Here is a 16,535-nt window from a genome sequence, read left to right as displayed (position 1 = left end):
TCAATGACATGATTCTATGCAATTTGTTGGAATCCTTGACAATCAGCACCTTACAAGATGATTTCTCAGGATTGCTTGTGATTACTCAGGAGTTTCTGAAGGTCTGGCAGTCAGGTATTAGAAAAAACATCAATAATTGATTACTATCAAGCTTAATTTGTCATCTACCATAAGCCTTCGCGTATTATGCATCCTGAAAACACCCATTGCTTGCTACTTGTGTTCCTCAAAACTAATAGCCTTGCTCAAGGCAGTCGAATTATTCACTCCGAAAAAAGACCGCCGCTGTATAAAAACCCACCCGTATTCACTGTGCGTAAAACCCACCCGTATTCACTGTGCGTAACATCGCACGACACGATGCCCCCGTACACTATCCGCATGCGGAGGCCGTCAGGCCGACAGCCTTGTAGGATCTGTGTTGAAGCCACTGACCTCATTACTATAATAAGCGAAGAGCTCCCAAGGTCAGCTCATTACCATAATGCCCGCGAAAGACGAGACATGTTTACCTCACACACCACCACCACGGACGCATGATAGGGTCCAAAGGTCGTGATAAGGGAAGTGCGTGATTGGACGTCAAAATGAATAATTCATTTGCCTCACATCCTGTGTTGTCTGATAGGTCTGACGAACGATATACATATTCATGAGCTGCATACTAGCATATCCTCGAGCCCCCCCAATTTCGTCCACTATTGGAATTTTTTCAATACAACACATTAAAACGGGAAGATACAGATCCGACAAGGCTGTCGGCCTGACGGCCTCCGCATGCGGTTAGTGGTGTACGAGTGCGATGACTTGTGTGAACAGTATTCGTGCGATGTGACAGTGTGTATACGGGTTGGTCATTCGGTGTGATCGCACACACCATGCACAGGGTATACGGCGGGTGGGTTTACAGCTGCGTCTTTTCGGAGCGAATAATGCGACTGCCTTGAGCAAGGCTACAAAACTAACAGTCTTCCGATTAGGTATTTTGTACACAACAGTCGCAAAGGATGTACTGTACTACAGCCGCATATACTGTACTACAGCCGCATATACTTACCATTTAATAACTGCATATTGGGATATGCTAGTCACATTCATGTGACGCACATGATTTGGGTAAAAACACACACTTTAGCGTTCGATGAAGCAAGTTATGTTTATAAGGATGAAAGGTGCGGCCGTATAAGCTTACCAGCGATCGTATCGTGTGTTTTTTAAAAAGAAATATAAATGATGTGTAAATATAAAAAAGAAAGAAGAAAAAAAGAAAAAAAGTCACCTTGATCACAATTTTGCAGTCAAATATCAAAAATTATAATCAGACTTTGAATATTGCGTGGTAGAAACACGATATGGAAAGGTTGTCGGTAACACCATGTAATGACTATCGCTAAATGAGTTTGGGTGCTTCAGAAAAGAAACATTGGGTTCAACTAAACGTCGCGACGTTTCGATCAGTATGCTCTGATTACTTCTAGAGAAAGTATTATGTTGTTACCCGAAATTAGAGCTGACATATTGATCCGGACTATTTTAAATGTTACTGTTTTATTTATCTTTTTTATTGTATTTATTTATTTATTTATTTATTTATTTAGCTGTTCCGATCCAGTCGGAACAGCTATTGTTTTCGTCGAGATTTTTATTATTTTTATTATTATTATTATTATTAGCTGTTCCGATCCAGTCGGAACAGCTATTGTTTTCGTCGAGATTTTTATTATTTTTATTATTATTATTATTATTATTAGCTGTTCCGACCTACCGTCGGAACAGGTTTTGTTTTCGTCTAGATTTTTATTGTTTTTATTATTATTCTTTGTTTCCGCCTAAAACCCCATTGCATTTGTACACGTTTTTTGTTTATTCCTAATCTCCCAAACCACAAGGTCAAAAGAGTTAAATCATATATCAAATTGAAGCTTAGAACTTGAGCATAATTCTAAATGTCACAAATGTTAAAACTCTTAATTAATCATTCACGTGACCCTAATTTGCATATTTAATTGGGAAATCTTTGTAGCACCATATCTCAAGAAGTTCACGGCAGATTCTTATCCTGTTTGTTGGTATAGACTCCTTGGGGATTGAAGATTAATTTTGAAAAACCGTGACCTCAAGGTGACCTCTACTTCCGGGTCAACCGGAAGTGGAACTATATCTCAAGTACTATACAACCGATTTTCAAACTTTTTTTTAGTTTTAGACCCCTTAGGCGTTAAAGATAAACTTTGAAAACCTTGACCTCAAGTTGATCTCTACTTCCGGGTCAACCGGAAGTGGAACTATATCTCAAGTACTATACAACCGATTTTTAAACTGTTTTTCAGTTTTAGACCCCTTAGGCATTAAAGATAAACTTTGAAAACTTGTGACCTCAAATTGACCTCTACTTCCTGGCTAACCGGAAGTGGGACCATATCTCAAGAAGTACATGGCATGTTTTAGACTGTTTGTAGTTATAGACTCCTAGGGGATTGGAGATAAGTTGCAAAAAAACTTTACCTCAAACTGACATCTACTTCCGGGTCAACCGGAAGTGGGACCATATCTCAAGTACTATACAACAAATTTTCTGACTTTTTTCAACTAAAGACCCCTTAAGCGTTGAAAATAAACTTTGTAAAACCGTAACCTCAAGTTGACCTCTACTTCCGGGTCACCCGGAAGTGGGACCATATCTCAAAAAGTACACGGCCAATTTTTAGACTGTTTGTAGTTATAGACTCCTTTGGGATTGGAGATACATTTTTGTAACACCGTGACCTCAAGTTGACCTCTACTTCCAAGTCAACTCAAAGTGTGGCAATATCGATTTTCAAACTTTTTTCAGTTAGAGACTCCTTGGACATTGGAGATGAGCCTTAGGTTACCATGACCCCATGTCGACCTCTACTTCCGGGTCAACCGGAAGTGGCACCATAACTCAAGACACTATTCGGCATTTTCGTCCTTTTTCAGTAATAGACTCCTTGGTCATTTTAGCACATAATCCAAGGAAAAGAACACGGAACAGCTTTGTGTTTGTTCACAAACACCTAATGTCTAGTTATTATTATTATTATTATTATTATTATTATTATTATTATTATTATTCTTTGTTTCCGCCTAAAACCCCATAGCGTTTGTACGGCGTTTTTGTTTAGGCCACTACTCCTAAAGTATTAGGATAAAATAGTTAAATCATATATCAAATTGAAGCTTAGAACCTAAGCTTTACTCTCACAAAAAAGTGTAACAATTCTTCATTAATTAACCACGTGGTCTTCATTTGAATTTTTAATTTGTAAACTTGATGCAGTCACTTTCATGTTATTGTGAAATATTCTCTTTGGTAATACAACACAGTATGTACCTCTATGAGTTGTTGACTTCTCGAGAGGAGTCTATACTATTTTGTTTCCTACCCGCGTTCTGGAGACATTACTCTGTACACGCACAACGTACGGAGGTTTGGGATTTTCGTTAGAACGTGCGTTAAATTTGTCCTTGTTTTTCTAACCGCGTTCTGGACCAATTACTCTGTGCATGGGCTTTCGTTAAAACGAACGTGCGTAATCAGATAGGGGTTTTTAACGACATCGACGTCGTCGTCAAAAAACCCTAAAGGCATCTAATACTACATTTCAACCATACTTAATAGTTATATTAATACTTAACAGTTCATATTTAGTGACAATGGTCGCAAAATCATGAAACGAGAATTATTTCGCCGAATCATAATCCCCTCTGTTGATGCACACATGTAAAAACCCACCATTTTTGCATCGTGCCCTTCTAGCCTAGTGGTCATCAGTCGCGACTACACACCAAAGGATTGCGAGTTCGAATCTCCGTCCGATATCAAATTTTTTTTTATCCCCCAAAACTAAAAATATATTTCTTTTTGTAATATTTAAGTTTGATTCTTATCTCTATATCGATAGTGTTGCCTTTTCTTTTTCTCAATTGTAAGCCCAACATAACCTGTGTGCATGCATGACATGATATGATGTTTAAAAACACAGTAAGCGAAAAATGGTGATCATAAGCGCAGAGTTTGGTGGTTAAGAGTTCTGTGAAATCAACTTGTACTAGATCAAACATCAAACCACCGACCATTTTTTTTTTTTTAATTCGTAATTAATTAACCACGTGACCCATATTTGCATATTTAATTGGGAACTCTTTGTAGCACCATATCTCAAGAATTACACGGCCGTTTAACAGACTGCTTGTAGATATAGACTCCTTGGGGATTGGAGTAACTGATTCTAATAAGAGATGTTTCAGTTCAATAAAATCAATCAAAGTACGTCTAAAGTTAACGATTAATTAAAAATCTTGGCATCATGGGTACAACGTAGTACCTCATAAACTGGATGCAGTCACATTCAACGCATTGCAATAGCTTCTCCAAGTTTAATGTAATACAAAATTGAGATTTTGCAAAAGGCATTGGATTGGGGTAAGTTGCATACCATCGTGTACCTTATGAAATTTATTAGTACGAAAAATACAATTTTAAGACTGTGACGTCATCACATGTTAATTTATGCTTATTAGAAGCTTTAAAGAGTATTTCTTTGCAGCACTATATCTCAAGAAGTGTACGGCCGATTTCAAAGTTTTTTTTCAGTATTAGACTCATTAGGCATAGGAGATTTGCCTCGGGTAACCGTGACCCCGATTTTACCTCTACTTCCGGGTAAACCGGAAGTGGGACCATATCTGAAGAGTTACACAACCGATTTAATTTTTTTCTTTAGTTATAGACTCCTAAGGCATTAAATTTTGTTGGGGAAAATCCGTGACCCCATTTTGACCTCTTCTTCTGGGTAAACCGGAAGTGGGACCATTTCTCAAGAACTACACAACCGATTTTCAAACTTTTTTCAGTTATAGACTACTTAGGCATTAAATATTAACTTGGAAAACTAAGACCCCCATGTTGACCTTTGTTTCCGGGTCAACCGGAAGTTGAACCTAATCTCAAAAACAACCCAACCGATTTTCAGACTTTTTTTCAATTATGGGCTCCTTTGGCATTGGACAATCGTATCGGTTAGGTATGACCGCATGTTGACCTTTATTTGCGGGTCAACCGGAAGTGGGACCTTATCTCAAGAACTGCACAATCAATGTTCAAGTTCTTTTCAGTTATAGACCCTTTGAGCTCTAAAGATTGAACTTGGATTACCTAGACCCCAAATTGACCTTTACTTCCGGGTCAACTGGAAGTGGGACCATATCTCAAGAACCATGCAACCGATCTTCAGTTTCTTTTCAATTATAGACCCCTTGAACATTAAAAATTAAAAACGGAACAGCTCTGTGTTTGTTCACAAACACTTGAAGTCTAGTTATTATTATTATTATTATTATTATTATTATTATTATTATTATTCTTTGTTTCCGCCTCAAACCCCATAGCGTTTGTACAGCGTTTTTGTTTAGGCCCCTACTCCTAAAGTATTAGGATAAAATAGTTAAATCATATATCAAATTGAAGCTTAGAACCTAAGCTTTATTCTAATACAAAAGTGTAAAAATTCTTCATTAATTAACCACGTGGTCTTCATTTGAATTTTTAATTTGTAAACTTGATGCAGTCACTTTCATGTTATTGCGAAATATTCTCTTTGGTAAATGCCGTACAGTATGTACCTATCATGAGTTGTGACTTCTTGAGATGAGTCTACGCGTTTGAACATAACTGGATGCAGTCACTTCCATGTTATTGTTAACCATTCTCCATGGTAAATACAATTCAGTATGTACCTATCATGAGTTGTGACTTCTTGAGAGGAGTCTACTCAAGTCTCTTTTTCTTGTTTTTCTACATACGTTCTGGACCACAGCGCAGTGTCTGTTTCTTCGTTTCCTAACCGAGTTCTGGACGTACACAGAGGCATAGGGTTTTCGTTTAACGAACGTGCGTATATAAATAGGGGTACGTTTTTGACGACGACGACATACCATGGTGTCCACAGAATTACACTAAACTTAAACAGTTTGAAGATAATGATAGTTGAAAGCTTCCCTTAAAATATTACTTGCTGTGGTGTTGTAGTTTTTGAGATAGTGAAAAAAAACCTGTCAACGCATGACTGGGACCGAGTTGGTTTGGGACCGAGTTGACCGGGTTCGTTTTTGAGAAATGAGTGAAAAAACTGTCAACGTATGACTGGGACCGAGTTAGTTTGGGACCGAGTTGACCGGGTTCGTTTCAGGCGACAAGCGTGGACGACAAAAATAGAACGCCTGGGATTTGGAATCTTTTACGGGTGAAATCGGGGACCATAACCCTAAACTAACTCAAGTATTTCGCTTTCTTTTCGGAAATTATACCATGACATACAAAAACTCTTTGGCAGGAATACAAAAGCAGCGATTTTATTATTCTGACGTTTCTCTTGTGGTTGAGTGGGTCACTTGTATAGAGCTGCTTATAATAAATAGGCAAAACATTTTGCTTTATAAAAAAGCAGAAACTGAGCAGAATAGTGGCTAAATGTTATAGAGCTACTTATTATAATCAATAGGCAAATTATTTTGCTTTAAAAAATTTGCAGATGAGCAGAATACCTTGAATCACAACTTGTACTTGTATTTGCTGTGTTTAGCTGCTTTTTGTGTTTAAAAAGCTTCAGTGTAGTTTGGTCCTGGGCCGATGGCTTTTAAGGGAATGAATCGCAGCGCTTACGTAATCATGAAATTGTGCTTACGCTAAGTGTATTTAACAGCTTAGCAAGGAATGCGTTCTTGAGCGTCACAGTTCCCAATAAAAAAATGCTACAGTTGACTACAGTTGACCTGCAAAACTTTCGCTGCGAAAACAACAGTGACTTAAAAGTTAGATTTGCATTCGCAGGATAATACCCGTGGTTTACTTATGTGCAAAAGTAGGCCGGGGCGACTAGTGTGCTTTAGTGTTAAAGTCGCGACTACAAATTATTGTTTGAGTCACGACTACAAATTATTATTTGAGTCGCGACTACTATTTTTCTCTACTCTGTTATAATCGTGCTCAAACGTTGACCCGACTACCTGTCTGGTGAAACACTTAGTTGTGTTGCTTCTTACTATTCGCAACATATAATATAACGTGCGCTTGCAACACTTTGCCGCACAAGTCTTGAGAATCCGTAATTTATCTTGACAAGTGTCGTAGTTGGGTTTGAGGTGCGACTAGTCCAGTTAGTAAATATCACTAGTCACCCAGGCCTATCATGATGGGAACTTGCTTATTAAGGTTTTATCGCAAAATTTCAAGAGAGGGCGCTGTTGAACCCACACAAAGGTATAGGCGTTGCGAGCGCGAGTCGTAGAAACTGGTAGATACCGCCCCATATTCCTTCCCAAAATGCATTGCGGTTCTGAATCGCGATAAACCTTATGAAAAATCTTGTGCGAATGGGCCCAATGTAGTGCTCTGCTCTGGAAGCAAAGATTCAGTGCTTAGAAGAAGCAGTGAATTCTGCGCTTACGTCAAGCGAAATACACTGCTTAGCAGGGATTTCTTTTGTTTGTGTGCTTCCAAGCTCGCACATTTTATTCCGCGCATGCACATTTAGCAGAAAATGGTGATGATAGGTGCAGAGTTTGGTGGTTACGAGTTCAGTAAAATCCACTCGAACTAGATCAAACATCAAACCACCAACCAAATACAAGGATTTTATCATTAAGTAGTTTGTCACATGGCAATGGACTCTAAAGATACTGGCATGAACTCAAGAAACCAACCAAATCAAACAATACTGAGTCAAATGCAAGTTTTTACATTATTCAACTAGGGACCACTCATCTTATATACCGCCCTCTATTGACAGTGAAAATCCTTGCAGCACCATATCTCAAGAAGTGCAGGACCAATTTTTACACTGTCTGTAGTGAAGACTCCTTGGGGCATGGACATTAATTTTGAAAACTGTGACCTCAAGTTGACCTCTACTTCCGGGTTAACCGGAAGTGGGACCATATCTCAAGAGTTACACAACCGATTTAAAAAAAATTCTTCAGTTATAGACTCCTTAGGTCTTAAAATTTGTTGGGAAAAACCGTGACCTCATTTTGACCTCTTCTTCCGTGTCAACTGGAAGTGGGACCATATCTCAAGTGCCATTGAACCGATTTTCAAACTTTTTTTCAGTTTAGACCCCTTGGGCATTGGAGATTAGCCTTAGGTTACCGTGACCCCATGTCGACCTCTACTTTCGGGTCAACCGGAAGTGGCATCATAACTCAAGACACTATTCAACATTTCAAACTTTTTTTCAGTTATAGGCTCCTTGGTCATTTTAGCACATAATCTAAGCAAAAGAACACGGAACAGCTTTGTGTTTGTTCACAAACACCTAATGTCTAGTTATTTATTTATTTTATTTATTTTATTTATTTATTTATTTATTTATTTATTTATTTTTTTTTTTTGGGGGGGGTCGGGCTATGAAATTTAGATGAATTAAATGAGTGGAAATTATGTCGGTAAGTTAACTTATTCCACGAAACAAGTCGTCTTGATGAGATAAATTATGTCGGTAATGAAATATGTGGGATGGCAGCTCCGTAGGTTTACTTCCGTTATCGGAAATCCCCATCCAGGCTGGTTTATTTCTGGAAATTCCCACTTTGAGAAACTGAAACTGCAACCGATTTCAAGCTGTGACAGCTTTTGAAATAATTTAGGTGTTGACAAAAGAGACGGTCGTGTTGCCGTTGGTGACCTCTATGCCGATTCATCTCTTTCTCTCGCTGCCATGGCCCAATACATCTTTGTAAATCGTTTGCAGTACCCGCTGCTAAAACATAGGATTCGAACTGCCTCTAGCCACCAGGCAATCTCGGTGGTCAGTTGGTATGACACTGCTCAAAAATTGCACAGGTCGTGGGTTAACACGCATCAGTGTATTTAGATAAAAACCAAAATGAATATTTTGATTATATTGTTGACAAATCTGAATTATTAAGTCAGCATAATGAAAATTGTCATTGTATATATGGTGATTGATGTATTTATAAGAAGCGCCTGGAGGACATCTACATGAGGTGCTATTGCTTTCTTATTTGTCAGAACTTAAAGGCAGTGGGCACTATTGGTATACTCAAAATAATTATCAGCATAAAACCTTTCTTGGTAACGAGTAATGGGGAGAGGTTGATAGTATAAAACATTGTGAGAAACGGCTCCTTCTGAAGTAACGTAGTTTTTGAGAAAGAAGTAATTTTCCACGAATTTGATTTCGAGACCTCAGATTTAGAAGTTGAGGTCTCGAAACCAAGCCGCTGAAAGCACACAACTTCGTGTGCGAGGGTGTTTTTTCTTTCATTATTTTCTCGCAACTTCGATGACTGATTGAGCTCAAATTTTCACAAGTTAATTATTTTATGCATATGTTGAGAAACATAAGTGAAAAACTGGTCTTTGACAATTACCAATAGTGTCCACTGTCTTTAATGTATGCTCTGATTACATTGCCATGATATGCGTCATGTGCCTCTCGGGTATACCATCTTTCAATCAGTCTGAGTACATGATATGAGAGTGAGAAGACTGCTCTTTGACAGTTACCAATAGTGTCCAGTGTCTTTTTAATTGTTAATTGCTAAACTGAAGAGAAAAACACAGTCATTCAAATAAGTTCGAATAGGGTACAAAGGCCAGTAACGGTTTACGTATGCATTCCCAGAAACATTAAATACGTAATGAGGTCTATTTCTGTTGACTGGAATTTCCCGGCCTGAGAAACATACACGTGACCAAGTTGGAAAATCCCCTGGTGATTATTAATTGTGTGGCTGTGTGTAAGGTACGCATTTCGCTTGCTGTGTTTAACGTATGGAGATGTTATAGAGAATTCTCGTTCCATTTCTCGCACCGTTCAAAATAATTGTTTTGATTTTGTTTTTGTTTTTGAAGCTCAATATTTTAGTATTTTTACTGATATTATTTTTTGAACAGGATGTTATCATCAATCATGATTGGCATATTGGTATTAATAGTACTGATTCTAGCTGCATGCACCAGTGGCATCTCTCCGAGGCGCTTTGAATTTGAGAGAGGCAGTCGAGGGATTGTACCTTGCCCTGCTATGGTAGATAGAGGCTACTCAGCAAGTGACACTGAATCGATCTACTGGTATTTTTTACCGAAGGGAAGATCGGAGCCCCCAGGAGGTATAATAACATACTTCCGTGGAGTTACTACCAATCAAGGTAATGAAGAGCGGTATGATATTCAAAATACTTCGTTGGTGATCACCAATGTTACGAAGTCAACAGAAGGCACATATAGCTACACGTTTATTCCGTGGGGTGAAGCATCCGAAGATGGATCAGTTGAAGTTGAGGAAAGGGGTGAGTAAATGCATATATATTTACTTGTACGGATTGTATGATCGTACAAATGTTATACAAAATATAACATGGTTTGAGGGTGACTTGTCGATATAGCTCCCCTCGGTATTGGAAGTTGGGAATACGTTCACTTTAAAACATTATTATAGTTAAACAAAAAAAACTGTTTTCCTGAAATGATTCATCTAAGCAAAATAGAAGAGTAGACCTACTGAGTATAGTATAACTCAAAGTGAGAACAAAAACCAAGTTCAGTCCGTACAAGTTCGCACACTGCACACTCGTGACGCTGTCTTCTCTGTTGTCTGGGAACTACAACAGAGAAGACAGCGTGACAGCTATGAGATTGGACATCGGTCTCCCAACACTTCAAGAACGACGATTACAATCACGTCTACTCATGATGTACAATATCCTCATCAACCATCAAATAGCCAATCCTCTCCCAGACTACATCAAACATAAGGCCAGAGCAACCAGAAGTCAACATCGCCTGCGATTTACAAGACTAAGAACATCATCAGACTCGTACAAATACAGCTTCTTTCCTCGCACCATAAAATACTTGGATGAGCTAATCTCTAGACATAATCGAGCTGCCCACCATCAGATGCGAGTAGGCATCCAGAGTCATGTTTTTACTTTCATAATCTCTATTTTTGTACATATTTTGGCATCCACTGAGCACACAAACCGTCCACCGTCGGCAGCCGCACCCTTGTCTAGATGCTGAATAGGCTTTGACAAGTAGCTGAATAGATGTAGACTAAGATCGTTCTAATAATTTGACATGGTCTGCCCTCAGGTGAAGTCATTACAAGATTAATGGTAGGGGAATATCGAACGAAAAATATTATTTGCGACTGTTGGACAATTATTTGATTTCCTCTTTTTTTTATGAAGTCAGCAAAGTTGGGCATAAAAAGCCGGAACATATAGAATAAAAACAAAATTACACACATGATTACATTAATTTAAATTATATTGTCTTTTCAGTTTCATGCAAATCAAAACGGCCCAAGGTTTCTCTGTATATCGACGATCAACTATCATGGGAAGGTAAAGATTCATCAAACACAGTTGAAGTGCCATCCGACATAGCTGATCTCAAGTTGACATGCAGTGTAGAACATGCTAAGCCGGCTGTGAACATCAGTTGGTTCGTCTGGTTTCCAATTTTGAACAGATGGGAGGAAATTCAGGCAAAACCTCGTGTTCAACCTGCTTCATGCGAAACCGGTTAGTCCTACCTGCCAAACAGAACATTTCTTGCTGCTGGCCAATCCCATGTTCAGAATTAGTGCAGCAGCCGATTTCACGAAACGCTAGGATTAACCCTATCTCGAGTTAGGACGAGTAACTCGTCCTAACTTAGAATAGGTTCAATGCGTCCCAACGTCTATGAATACAAAACTTAACTCATCCTTAGACCTAAGATTAATCCTAAGTTAGGAGGAGTTCGGTGAAATCGATGGCAGATTCTTGTAATGTAGCACCAAGTTTTTTTTCTTTTTATTTTAAGTTGAAGTAGAGACGACCATCCATTCATTTTTATCTGCAGGCTGGATTGACAAGTAAATCAATGTTAGTAGAAAACTCGCATTTTTTTCGTGCTTGGAAGTTGTCTTCTGACCCCAGATTCAGATTGTGAAAACAAACATTTAACTTTTGTTTTGTCTAACCATCCTCGTGTAAGTAGTTTTTCTTACTATTCGCTGTAAAAAGGCCGGCTCACACTATGACGAACACTTGGGGAAGATGGGACACGGGGTAAGATGGGACATTGCCTATCCAGTGCGTTATAAAATAAAAACCAAATCATGTCTGGCAAGCCCGTCCTATGCATAACAGTTTCATCCATATCTGGTTTGTAATTTTGGAGGTTGCCCCTTTGACGTTTTCTTTTTCTATTACGGTTAGCGGCAGCAAACATGAGACGTGTCCGTTGATCTGACGCGTGTGCGGGTTAAAATTGTCCATTGGTATTTTTGAAGCATTATTCAGAAATGTTATCAGTGTCGACTGAAAGCAACACAGACCAACTGATGAATGTTAATTTACGTGGTAAAACGGGACAATTTGTCATCAGGTTATTATGAATAATGAACGGTTTGGGTAAGTTGGGAAATTTTTTATTATTGGAATACAATTGTTAAAATTCTTCTATTTTGAGTCTTGTCCTCTGTCAATTATGTTACGGTTGAGTTGTTTTCAGATCCCCCTGGCACTCATGGCTATTATCAAAAAATTATAAAAAACTGTAAACTAAATTGTTACTCATAAATTTTGGCTTAAAACCAATTAATTTGATTCACCAACTCGTCATCGTCGCCGCAACCCACCGTCAGTTACCGTTCCTTGTCGTCAGCCCATCCACTGACAGCCGTCTGACCCCGTTCCTTGATGCCAGGCTCCGTCAAGACAACGTCCAGTTTTGCCCGCTAGACCCACTTCCCGGCTGCAGCCATTCCTCGTTTGCCGTCGTGTTGTCTGTCGCTGATGGTCGTTCCCGCCCGTCAGCAAATTTTGGTTTTCCGTTTTTGCCATCGCTTTGCCGCCAACGTTTTGGGATTTCACGTCCGTCGCCTTTCACTTGGTCTGTGCCGCTACTGTTTGAGCGATTATTTATTAGCAGCTTTGTGTTTTGTTCTAACCGAGCAAATTATTAATTATATTTTGAATTAAATCCATTTTGTTTCTTTTTTTAGAATGTTTCTTTGTAACCGGCACGTTTAACTCCGATGTGACATTAAAGGCATCACTTGAAAGAAACAACTTAATCTTGAAGTGTGTAGCAAACAACAGTATCCTTGAAGACATCGAAGTGACGATCCTCAAAACTCAACATGTTTGTGTGACTGGTAGGTATTACAGGGCGTATCTACGATTTTTCAAAGTTGGCAATATCAATTTCAAACTCTCACAGAAAAACACTGGTTGAAAATTACCTAAATCTTGAAGTTCCAGGTTGCCAAATAGGCCTGGTTGATAATTCATTAGGTTTTCATTGGCTCGCCCTGCTCGGTTTAGAATTAATTTCAGAATTAATGATTACTTACCATTAATCTCATTTATCTCATATCTTGCAGAGTCTGTGGTGTTCAATATATAGGTGAAACAAGAACTACCCTCAAGAGGCGTTTCTACGGCCACAGATCTACAGTCAAGACCCAAAAGCTAGATACACCTGTAGGTCTTCACTTCAATCTTACTAATCACTCCATTTCTGATATGATCTTACAGGGCATAGAGGCACTAGGCAACCACAGAGAGACTGTGCGTTTGAGTAGGGAGAAACTCTGGATTAGACGCCTCCAGACCATTCAACCCCATGGTCTGAACATCCACGAAGGAAACGACTAATAAACTTTTTGTTTTGCCGTCTCCTTTTTTTCCTCAAAGCCTTTTAGCCTGAGCCTCATTCACTGATAAATTACTTTTTACCCAACCTCACCACCCTTGATGTTGTCCTTTGTGTTTCCATCTTCTTGCTTGTGGTCAAGCCAGTCCCTTCCCTTCACCCCCCCCCCCTTTTTGTCCCCCTATTCATTGTTTACCCCCTGCTTTTTTATGTATGCTTTCTAACCCCATTCATGTATTTCCACTTCACTGCTTATGTTTGACTTAGTTACCTGTTCATGTTTGTTGTGTTGTCAATTAGCCTTCGAGAAAGACTCTGCTAGGGTCGAAACGTCAGGTCATTAACTATTTTTTGCATACTTACAAAAACATGATACTTGTTCTCTTGCCCACCGTCTTTATGTCAGCTTGTTTCTGTCTCAGGCCCTGTCCAGTCCTTGCTTTTGCAATCCGGTGACGGTATTTTTCTTAATCGCCCTCTTGGGGATCGAGCTTTTGAATAGGCGTGAGATCTTTTCTTCCACGGTAAAAAAAACCGTAAAAAAAGACCAGTTCACGATAGAGTGCACATGCACAATGTATACAATCCCCATGTACATTACACCATGGAGGAAGATTGCAGAGCGTTGGCCGGATGTAAGCAGCTTAAATTGCAGGACTCTGATCTCGATCTGCGTTCACACTTGTTTTTTGATCGCCTTTGCGGAATCTGATTTCTTTTTGATCTCGCAATAAAGGGAGGTCAAAAAGGAGGATCTGATCCTGATCCTGATCCCGATCGCGTTCACACTAGCCGGAGATCTCCCCTTGACCGCCCTTTGGAGATCAGATCTTCCTTTGACCCTCCTAGCAGGATCAAGTATGAACGCGGTGTTAGCAACCATGATAACCCGATGCTTGGATGACTTTTCTTTACAAGCTTTTTACTAACTATGCTATTATTGTTGCACCCCACCTTAATAAGTACAGTAGGTATAGGATAATGCCCGAGGTGCGCGCCATTCGTACCCACGAATGGCGCGTTCACCGAGGGCATTATGCGACTTAACCCACACTTGTGACGTCATGCTATTGTTAAAATCGCTCCATTATTTCGCACGAATGGCGCGATATTGTTTTATTTTTAAGTCAATTGTTTGTATGTATTACGTAAGCTTGTTCACTCCAGTGAACACCACTGGTGGTGTGTGAACAATGGACGAAGACCAACATTTAGGAAATATGCTCGTTCCTTCGATAGTGGCATCATAGATCGGGAGCGAAAGTGGCAGCAGATAAGTGATTTTGTTTCTTGACTTTAAGTAAATTTATACAAGTTAGTGATAGAAACAGACTATCAGATGATGTTGTAGCCGACTTTCTCGGTCTACAAAAAACCCAAAAGGTGAAGATAAAAGAAGTGACCTACCCGCGTACAAGCCTGTAATTTCAGATTTATTTTTAATAAACAAATTTAAGCTACCTTTATGATCAACAATTTCAGTTGAATTCCTGTTATTTTATGATGATAGTGAAAAAAAGTATCTTTGCAATCTTAAATTTTAGGGACTTTACTCACTTACCATGTTTGTGTATGATAAATTAAGCATTTTGAATTAATAAAAACAAAAAACAAAAATACTGGTTAAAATGAAATTGATTTATCTGACTTTAAGACCTGCTTAAATTACTGTTGTAGTTCTATAACAATTTTTTAACATCTCAGCTAAATAATAATTTAATAATGTAGCTGTTCACTTGTGGAAAGTGTTAACGATCAATTTGCAATACATGTGTAGCTCTATTAACCTGTGTTAAAAACCATTAAAAACAAAATAATATATGGTCCATGGCGTCATTGACTTCATTTACTTTATTCTCCAACTCTTTTATGCACAATGGGTGAATAGATGTACCCATCGCGCCATTCGTGCAAAATGATGGAGCGATTTAACAATAGCATGACGTCACAGGTGTGGGTTAATGTATCGTAATGTATTAAAGGAACACCTTGCCTTGGATCGGTCGAGTTGGTCTAACACGGTCGGCTGTGCGGCACCTTAATGTTTGGGACTACATTTAGGTCCGGGCTACATCTAGGTACATGTTTGCGGCTACATTTAGGTCAGGCTACATTTAGGTCTCGGGCTACATTAATGTGCCGCACAGTCGGCCGACCGTGTTTCTTCGCGACGTAAGAGGAAAACCGTGCAATTTCGAGTGATACTTGTATGGATCATTATAATATTCTGCTTTTAAAATATCTTTCTAACCATATGCATTTCATAACAAAGGTTTCAAACGCTTTTCCAAGACCAACTCGTCCGTTCCTTTAATGTTAATGATTTTTTGTTAGTTGTATGTTTTTTACCGTATCGGAAGACATGATAGATCAATTGTGTTATCTATTTTATGGATTGTGGTATTTTCTCGGTTTTTGCCAATTTGTGTGTGCTTATTTTGGGAATTTCAGGTTTTAGCTTTTTGATTATTTTCTGATTGCGTAATGGTTTGATGTTGATTATTTTGGTAGGCCCTTGTGTACGATTTATGGAATGGGCGTAATGTAAAGTAATGCGTTATAATACATAGTACTGACCACTTTTTTTTATATCACCCTTTTTATATTACCTCAATATTAATAGTATAGTTGTTTTGTTTCAGCTAACCCACAAGAAGTCACAGATTGTGCCAATTCTGGCTTGAATGAACCAACGACGCCGATGCCAAACCTCACTTATGGAACAGGTACCTTGACCTATCTGGTGATTGCTACGAGCTTATTGATGGTAGGTTGTACATGCAGTTGTATTTATTATTGTTGCTTTTTTCATGCATGGTTTTAAAGTAAAATAAAAGTT

At 38.8% G+C, this 16,535-nt stretch overlaps 2 protein-coding genes across 8 annotated transcripts in view; one reads left to right on the top strand and one right to left on the bottom strand.

Annotated features, from left to right (window-relative positions):
• LOC139951838 (uncharacterized) overlaps positions 1 to 16,535 on the bottom strand; it is a 102,750-nt gene that overhangs the window by 37,548 nt on the left and 48,667 nt on the right. The window lies entirely within an intron of this gene.
• LOC139951757 (uncharacterized) overlaps positions 1 to 16,535 on the top strand; it is a 49,709-nt gene that overhangs the window by 27,221 nt on the left and 5,953 nt on the right. For all 7 annotated transcript variants that reach the window (XM_071950830.1, XM_071950831.1, XM_071950832.1 and 4 more), the window contains 4 exons: positions 9,941 to 10,335; positions 11,332 to 11,574; positions 13,044 to 13,196; positions 16,339 to 16,463. In XM_071950830.1, the coding sequence (XP_071806931.1) occupies positions 9,942 to 10,335; positions 11,332 to 11,574; positions 13,044 to 13,196; positions 16,339 to 16,463 (915 nt within the window). In that variant the 5' untranslated portion in view covers position 9,941. The remainder of the gene's footprint in view (positions 1 to 9,940; positions 10,336 to 11,331; positions 11,575 to 13,043; positions 13,197 to 16,338; positions 16,464 to 16,535) is intronic.

Source organism: Asterias amurensis, chromosome 19 (assembly GCF_032118995.1).
Source record: "Asterias amurensis chromosome 19, ASM3211899v1".
Classification (NCBI taxonomy): domain Eukaryota; kingdom Metazoa; phylum Echinodermata; class Asteroidea; order Forcipulatida; family Asteriidae; genus Asterias; species Asterias amurensis.
This window is presented reverse-complemented; position numbering and strand designations above follow the sequence as displayed.